The 9069-nt window shown below is 38.8% G+C and overlaps 1 protein-coding gene across 1 annotated transcript in view; it reads left to right on the forward strand.

Moving 5' to 3' along the window:
* The window catches only part of PHACTR2 (phosphatase and actin regulator 2), a gene marked incomplete at its 5' end in the record, with an annotated part of 48828 nt that extends 43984 nt beyond the window's left edge, over window positions 1-4844 (forward strand). Inside the window, 2 exons of the mRNA XM_009869282.1 lie at window positions 894-970; window positions 4775-4844. Of these exons, the coding sequence (XP_009867584.1) occupies window positions 894-970; window positions 4775-4790 (93 nt within the window). The remainder of the gene's footprint in view (window positions 1-893; window positions 971-4774) is intronic.
* Between the last annotated feature and the right edge of the window lie 4225 nt (window positions 4845-9069).

Raw genomic sequence — 9069 nt, forward strand, 5'->3', positions numbered from 1 at the left:
CTGTAACCATATTACAGAGCTGGAACTCTGGTGTCTTTGCTGCTGATTTGGTACTCAGAAATAGCTGTCTCTTTCCTAGCTATTACAGCAGCCTTGTATAAGCATGCTGTTGTGGCTAAATGGAACCATCCCCTGCTTTCACAGTGAAGGTAGGAATGCCTGGGGCATAGAAACTAAAGCTCTTGTTGACTACATTAGATTATTTCCGAAACTGAATTTATTGCATGATGAAGTAAATTGCATATCACTCTTTTAATGTAAGCAACAAAGCATTTGCGAAGTGCAGTGAATTCTGCTGTTTTTCAGTATCTTCCAACTGAAAACGCAAACCTTGAGATGTCCAAATATTTAATGTAATTTTACATAAAACTAATCAAACCAAGTGACTAATCCCATACAGAGAAAAAGTGCTATTCGTCCTGCATTTCTGAAGTCCTGTCTCCAGTGGGGAGATATAAGATCCCTGCTGTGTGTAAGGTGCCTATGCAGGCAGCATCACTCAGAGCTCCTCAGGGGCTCTGGCTGCACACCCAGCAGGGGACTGTTGAGGTAACCCCATCCCTTGCCTTGTTTAGTCTGTACCAAGTGCCATATTTCAGTGCGTGGATGGTTCACCCATTGCAGTAGATTTGGCATTTCTTTGGTGTTCGATGATGTTCCATGCTCCGGGTTTCTTTGTAGTGTATTAGTGCTCCAGATAGCTGTAACTGAAAAAAAAGTCGTTTGTGCTGATGATCAGAAATGTGTGAGAGTGGTGGATTACAGTAACGGAGACTGGAAAATGGGAACTGTAAGAGAACCTGCAAGAATAAGATCAGGTTCCTTTCAGAGTCTTTACTTTCCTTAAGATTCATGTTTCTTACAGTTGCATATATATCGTTATTGTTTATTAGGCAGCAATACGGAAAGAACTGAATGAATTTAAAAGCACAGAAATGGAAGTGCATGAGGAAAGTCGGCAATTTACCAGGTGGGTGAATCCCTTTTCTTGCATAAGTTGGAGAAGTGGGTATGACAGCAATCCTCTGTGTTTCTGAAAGTCCTCTGCAGTTGTGTAGATTCTGACCATGAATCCTGCCTGAATCCCACCACTGAGTCTGCTGGGATTGCAGTTTTGCTGGTGCCATCCCTGAAATTGGGTAGTTGATGCAGCAGTGAAGGTGACTGCAGTGAGACCGGTTGCTACATAGAAAGATGTTGTTTGGGAAATCTAAAAATAATCCTTTGAAAGAACTTGGTATTTCTTACACAAAAAAAGAGGGGTCCTTTTCTGGCAGTACTCCCTTGCTCATGGAAATACACATTTTTGTACATGCATTTGATAAGTAAAAACTAGATGATGCGTTGAAGTTCAGAAAAGCTCACTAGTGTTTTGAGGAGCTTCTTAAGGGTCACTTAGGCTTCTGGCAGCAGTTTCTGGGGAACAAAACAGATTCTAATATTCCTTGTTTGCTGCTTCATAGAATTGTTCAGGTTGGAAAAGACCCTTGGGATCAGAGTCCAACCATTAACCCTACTTGACAAAGCTCACCCCTAAACCATATCCCCCAACACCACATCTAAAGGACCTTTAAACACATCCAGGGATGGTGGCTCAATCACCTCCCTGGGCAGCCTGTTCCAATGTCTGACTACTCCTTCTATGAAAATTTTTTTCCTAATGTTCAGTCTAAACCTACCCTGTTGCAGTGTTAATGTGGGTTTGGTTTGTTCTCTGTTTTGGATAATACCAAGATGTTGTCTGAAGCATTATTATTTAAAGAGCTCTGCATTATCTACATTTTTTTAGCAGGATTTCAGATATGACAGAGTTTACTCCTAGGGGGAGGGAGGCGCTCTTTGCCATCCCCGTGGCCTTGTATTTTTCTGAAGTTCTGAAGTCTGAAAATTGCCCCGCAGAAGCAAAGTCAGGATCAGCCCACATTGCATATATAGTATCACTGTCATCACTTCCACACAGAGTTAAGTCACATAAAAACAGTTGCCTGGGACTGGGTCACTTCCATTTCCTGCCACTGTTTCAATAAAACTCAGGATGCAAGTGAGTGTGAATCCTCCCTCTAATTGCAGAGTATCAGAAGGAGAATTCACAATGGGAGATGGGTGTTCAGTGATTTCTGGCATCTCCTAGTTCATCGCTTCATTTCACAACTTCAGTGTGGTTTTGCCCCAAAAAACATGGATTTATTTTTTTATAATACTGTAAACTCAATTCACTATAGCTATAGCATGAATAAATCAATTTTCAAAAAATCAGACCAGTTTCAGACACAGAAAACCTGAGCCAGGTTATGAACTAGGAGGCAGGAGTTTAATCTAATGTTACATTCTGACCATTGGAAAGTGTCCTTTTCAAACATGGATGTGTGTATTTTCATTTGGTTTCTGACGTCATCTTCTCCTCAGCTAGTAGGTAGTGTATTGTCTTCAGAGTATATAGGAATATTACTTTTGAAAAATAAGCATCCTAAGGCAGAGAAGGAAAATGAGCAGGAATAGAAACCTGGCTGTGCACTGAGAGAGATGGAGTGCAATCCTCTGCTTAGGTTGTTACGTTTCTTGAGTTGCACTGCAATACAGAAGCCTAAGTACAGATAAGCGTGAGTCATACAAAAGGAAACGGGTATGTTTTTAATGAGAATTGAAAACTGTTAAGGCCAGTTATGGTTAGATTCTTGAAGGATGAACCAAAAATGTAGGGAATCCAGTGGAGTGACAAACCGGTTAAAAAGAGAAATTTTTTTTGAGGAGAGCCTTAGCAAATGGAGTAAAAAAGTAGACATAGCTAAATTGTGATATAGGCAATGATTTTATCCTGGAAGAATTTTGACCTGGGGAAATGAGGCCATCTCTGTTCCCCCTTCACCTTTTGGTTTTTTCATGGGCCATATTGTGGAGCCACCGCACAGAAGTCAGCAGAGTAACACTAGAAAAATCTAATTAAGAACAGAATTAGCTCCAGATGTTTTAAGTCAACTGCAATTTTGAAAATAAAAAGAGATTCCATTTCCTCTGGGACCTCTCATTAAAAATCATGTAGTTCACCACTACATTTGGATTTATACAACAGAAGTGAATTGTTTTAAGGAAACCGTAGGCAAAAGTCTGAAGCCAGAGAATGAATTATTCATCTTTTTTTTTTTTTTCAAGGAGATCACTGAGATAATACAAACCAAAAGGCATTTGCATTGGCAACTGGTTAACAAAGGCTTATTCATGACATTCTGTGATAGAATGAGACAAGGAAGATGCTTATTAAACAAAAATAGCTTATAGCATATAGTTTCTTATATTATTGCATATTCAATGTAAGACACTTTAGTATTATAATGAGTATTTACAATATCTTTGGGTTGTTTAAAATTTGAAATTAAACTTGGGAAAGAAAAACCACTGGTTTTTATTGTTCATCATTTACTGTAATGACTGTCAATTGAACTGTTTTTCTACTCCTAGTCATCTAGACTGATTCCTTCTGCTATTTCCTAACAGAATCCAAGAAACTGAGTTTCTAAAAATAGAGAAATAAATGAAGGTTTGGGAAGAGGATATCAGTAGATGTTTATAGCGTGCTTCTAATGGAAATGCTATATATAGTCCAATACATTGTTGTTCTACACAAATACAAAAGCCCTGTGTCTTTTTGGCAGTGTGCTATACCCTCCTTTAGCAAATGAGCTGCATACTTGTGAATGTCAGCTTTTTTGCGTACCTCCTGTGTTCGAGAAATGCATCTCTGTACCACATGACAGGTGTAATGTGTGGCTTGTTTTCTTTTCTCTTCTCTGGAGCTGTTAAGGGAAAATGTGTCAAACAAAAACCTAAGTAAATCTACTGTGTTAGGTGCATCATTACATATGCTTTTTTTTTAAGTTGCTGCATCTTTTATTACTTCACATATAGATGCAGTTTTTAAGCCATTTAAACAGAGATTTAGGAGTATGGTGACAGAGAGATTCATTCCATTTAAGCTGAGCTAGAATTTCAGTTGCTGTAGGCTCCTAACTTACTCTAGAAAAGGTTATCAACAACCTTTGGAGCCACCCACCTCTCTATCCGTCATACAGGCAATCTGTGAGGTTTGTTTGGGCCTTCATGTGCCACAGTTGGCTTCTGTTAACAGGAATAAAATATATGTAGTGCTATCAAATTTGTTGCTTACTGTGAAAAATCCAGAATTTTTGTTAGCCTCATTTTGCACAAGGATTAAAAAAAACCAGAAATGTAAGTTTTTTGACTTAGCAAATCTTTTCTGATTTATTGATGCTGTTCCCAAATAGCAGATGCAGTTGTGGCTAAAAAAATATTGGCAAACAAAACAGACTGGAGACTGTTCTCCATCCCTGAGACCAGCAGGCTTGGCACAGCTTGAAGTCATGCAGTTACCCTTTCCTCCCCACCTCAAAACAGAGTGATGTCCCTCCATACCCAGTCTGCCTGTTGGCCTGTGCTAATCCCAGCCATGCCCAGGCAGTGTCTGGAAAAGCACTGTTTGACCCAAGCAAAACTGTGCCAGGGACCACAGTAAGAGGTTAATGGATAGACAGACATACACCAGTGCCTGAGCCACACCATAGCCCTATTTGGTTTTCTAGGAGAGAGAGATGGACAGCAAGGGATAATAGGGCTGACTCTAATCCCACTTAACCCATAAACCCAGGAATAAATCTATTCAGGCAGCGAAAGTAAACAGCTCTGAGAGCAGAATGAAGGTCAGTGCCATTGACAGTTGAAATAATATAATTCTAAGTTTTACAATGATTTATCATTTCAGATTTCATCGTCCCTAACTGTTTGACCACATCTCATGTTTCATGTAAAAATTTTCTTTGGGGGAATCACTGAGTCCTGAAAATCTGAGATTGCACTGGAACTTCACTATGAGTGCGTGCTACAGCTTACCCTGAGGTTAATGGAGGATGTGGCCCTTGTCTTTATCAACGGACAAATGATTTGTCAAGGAGGAGAACCCACATGAAACGTTTGTGTTCAAGACAGACCATGGTTCTGTGGCTTGGCCACACAGACGAGGTGGTGGACTTCTTCATCGCAGCTCCACAAGTCAGGAAGTGCTGAAGACAATCGCCTGAGAGCCTGTTACCAGGGACTCATCAGACTTTGTGGGGATGTGACTGAGGGTAACTGGGAGAGGGGGGTGTGGAAAGGACGGAGGGAGTGGTGGAAGAGAGACTTTGCTTGTCAGTCCACAGAGAAAAGTGGAACAGACGAGACTGCTTAACGATGCACTTGGCCAGTGGGAGGAATTATTTTTTTTAAAAAAAAAATGAGAGTATGAGCAGCTGTGCATGTTTCGGGGTTTTTTTAGTGGCCACAGCCTGTCTTAGAAAGATGGCAAGCCACAAGTCCTCATGTAAGCAGTACTTTAGTGAGGAACTGTAATTTTCTCTGGTGCCAGTAAATACAGTTGCCAGAAGTTAGTCCTAGTATAACTCAGCTGTCTTTTTTAAAAACCTGATCAGCATGCTTCAAGAAAATACATTGAACATTCATACAGAACAAGTCATATATTTTTTGGTTTTTAATGTTGGCATACTCTGGATCCAGAAATACATAAGCAAAATCTGAAGGACAAATCATGTGATGCTGTGAGTGCAATGAAATGCTTCATGTTCAGAAACACTCCTTGCTATCTGTCACTTGCCTTTCAAACCAGAGGGCTCATTATCTTTCTCATCGATGGCAGGCAAGGATGACAACTTCAACATCATGCTAGTGTGAATCGAAAATCAAAATTGAAATTGGGCACAAAAGTCTTTACTAGTAAACTTGAGCAGTTATGACTAATTTGATTTTTTGCATTTAAGGACTCTTGCACTGCTTTGAGGAAGAACTCCCAGACGAATCCGTATGTCTTCAGCCAGTGGCCCTGTAAAAGTGAACGGAAAATCCTTAGAATGTCTGCAGCCTGTTTTTGTTGAGTGTGAGGAAAGCTTCTTAGATTCGTAATTTTTTATACTATCTTGAAATTGTATATGTGAATACAGTACTATTAAAATAAAGTGGTATGGAGTGTGAAAGGCAATACATGGTTTTTCTAAGTTGGCCTAAATGCCTATTAAAAGCCTGTGGTGTTGTTTACACTAAGAAATTCTCTGTCTTATATTAGCACTTATTTATCCTTTGAATTAATGTACACAACATTTTGGGGGTTCTGGAATTCATATATGCATACAATTAATGCAGTATTATAATATGTTTGCTGTTTATCCGGTCTAATGTGTGTACATATTACAATTTAATTTTTGTCTGTTATGTGCCTTGTTTAGTTTTAATTATGAAGTGTAAGTATTTCTTTTTCAGGCAATAAAAAGTCGGTGTAGATGTGTTTTTTACCTCATAACCTGCAATAGATTCTTGTGGAATGTTTTTAGTTTATAAAATTGAAGGTTTTCAGCCTAAAGTCAGGAGGGCAAATTGGTGGCTAAAATAAAATCTCCTTCTTTACTGATATTTATAACAATACCAAGTTTGCATAAATGGGATGGATTATTTTAGTAAACAGCACTTCTAGGAATAGGGGAGTGGTTTCCAACAGCTGGCAGTCTGTTATTTTTAAAGAGATTGATGAACTTTTTTTAAAAAGATAGAATGATATGACTGTTAGGATCCCTTAAGTTTTAGTAAAAATATAATGTTGTACAGACCCCAAAACATCAATAGCCAAATAAAATAACCATATACGTGCTTGTAGCAAAGAAAAGGAAGTAGCGTCTTCCTTTTTTAAAGGAATCAGTAAGAGCCGTTAGGGTTCCATTTGCAGAAAACAGTTCAGCTTCTGTAAGGCCCATCATTTTATAAATATAGAAATACCACTTTGACATCAAGGAAGCAGTGAAAATGTATTCTTTGGCACTAAATCATACAGGAATGATCAGACCATTAGAGTTAAGGTTTGTCAGCAATTCTGGTAGAATCCTCATTTTTATTTTTAGAATTTGAAGACTAAACTGAAAACTTACACTGGCACTTAATAAATAGTTCTGCTTAAATTGTTGTTTTTGTTGTTGCCAAATTTAGAAATATGTGTCCAAAATCTTATAAAGGTCTGCTATGTTGACTGTGAAATATAAATCACAGTATTTCACTTCAAAGGAGACAAGTGCAGCAATTAAACAGACCTCAGTGTTGCCTTAATCAGTTTGAAACGTTTGAAAGCCACCAAGATACTAAAGGCAGAAAGATCGCTCTTGCAGAGGCAGAATACCATGGACTAAGGTAAGGTCAGACTACATAAACTTTATATAACACAGTAGCTCCACTGACATGCCAGGGTACATACTGGTTACAAAACCAAACTAGAATTCCTTAAACCGTTAGGATGAAGTGAATTAATTGTCTGTGCAAGAAGAGATTCCTCTATACTAGGCCTGGAATATGGATGGAAGGATGCGTGCCACCTTCTTGTTTCAAGAGTTAAAACTCAAAGATGAGGCTCAGACTTCTCAAACTGCGTTTTGCCATAAGACTTGAGGATACGCAGGTGAGGTGTCATTTAGGCTTTTCCTGCCCTCCTTCTGGGTTGTTTTTTTTTTTAAAGTATTCACCATAAGCCATTTCCAGAGTCAGAATACTAGCCTGGATAGAGATTCTGAGCTAATCTTCATTTTCTTACGTAGTTTCTTGTTATTTTGATGATAAATAATCAGATGCATTCTCTAGCCCACAACTCAGCAAACTATTTAGGCAAATTTATGTAACTGGACAAAAAGAGTTACCTTTATTGGAACTTATGTAAAAATGTAGTATACTTGCAGAATTAGAGCTATAAAGTATCTATGGCGTATTGTACCCACACACAGACTTAGAATTGTATATACTATTTTTATATTCTAAATATCAAGTGGCAAATAAGCGATAGCTGTAAAGTGTTATCCATGCAATAAAAACCCCCCAGATTTTGGTATGCCACTATGTGCAGTGAAGCAAGTTTGCTTTACCTTATTGAGCTGCCTGAAGTTGGTTTCTGCTGTATCTCCTGGTCCTCTGTGTTCATGATTTCAGATGTCTTCAAGTTGCTACAACAGCCCATTGGAAATAATACGTCATGTACCTAACTGTCTGTAGTACTGCATGCCTGTTAGATGGGAAAAATCAGGGTAAGTCCTGAGAAACTACTGAGTAATTCTTGGGGAAAAAAAAAGTAAATAATGTGAAAAAGGCAGAGTTAAAAATAACACTTCCCATGCAACGTGTAGTACAGTGCAGCTGGCTTAAATGGATCAATGTGTTAAGTTATATCAAGTTGGACAAATCATTCAGATGTCATCCACAACATATGACGAACCTCACATACGTACCTGTGTTCCGCAGAATCAGATATGAACTCAGATGTCTGCGTCTGCACAAAGAGAAAATGAGTAGCTGGAAGTAGTGAAATGACCTCATATATCACATTTATCAGTAGGTTCATGCATCACAGCATGTTGCTGTGGGTACAGAAGAATGGATGCTTAATCAAATCCTAATTTGTTGTTCACATAAATTTAAATGGTTCTAGAATGTTTCTCATCTTTCAGGCAACACATATTAGGCTTTGTAACTGAAATCAGTCATTTCACATGAAAAATAGTCTATCTCAATTTCCTCCAGTTGTCCTATGTGTTGTCTCAACAAACACCAACAAAAAAAAAGAAAAAATATATAAGCTAAATGCTAATAATTCTTTAACCTAAATACCATTTTGAATAGTGATTTGAAATAAGGTAAGACCTGGTGTCCTTCAAAATTACTGAAAGTAGGCCGGTTAGCTCAGTCAGTAGAGCGTAACGCTAAGGTCACGGGTTCAATTCCCGTTCGGTCCCCATGTGTTGCCTGATCTAGTCGAGAGGTGGCCTCCCTGGCGGCATGGAGGCTGGGTTAAAATGATCTCTAAGGTCCCTTCCAGTTTAGGCCGTTCTATGATTCTGTGATTCTGTTCACAGCCATTTATAAGTCTACAAGACTGTTATTTGTTGGGTTTAGCATTTACCTGCAATTGTGCGTGTCCCTTGTTGGGGCGGCCTTTACTGACCTCATGTGTGGGGCAGGGCAGTCCCACCTTCTGCTTTG

Source organism: Apaloderma vittatum, unplaced genomic scaffold (genome assembly GCF_000703405.1).
Source record: "Apaloderma vittatum isolate BGI_N311 unplaced genomic scaffold, ASM70340v1 scaffold21205, whole genome shotgun sequence".
Classification (NCBI taxonomy): domain Eukaryota; kingdom Metazoa; phylum Chordata; class Aves; order Trogoniformes; family Trogonidae; genus Apaloderma; species Apaloderma vittatum.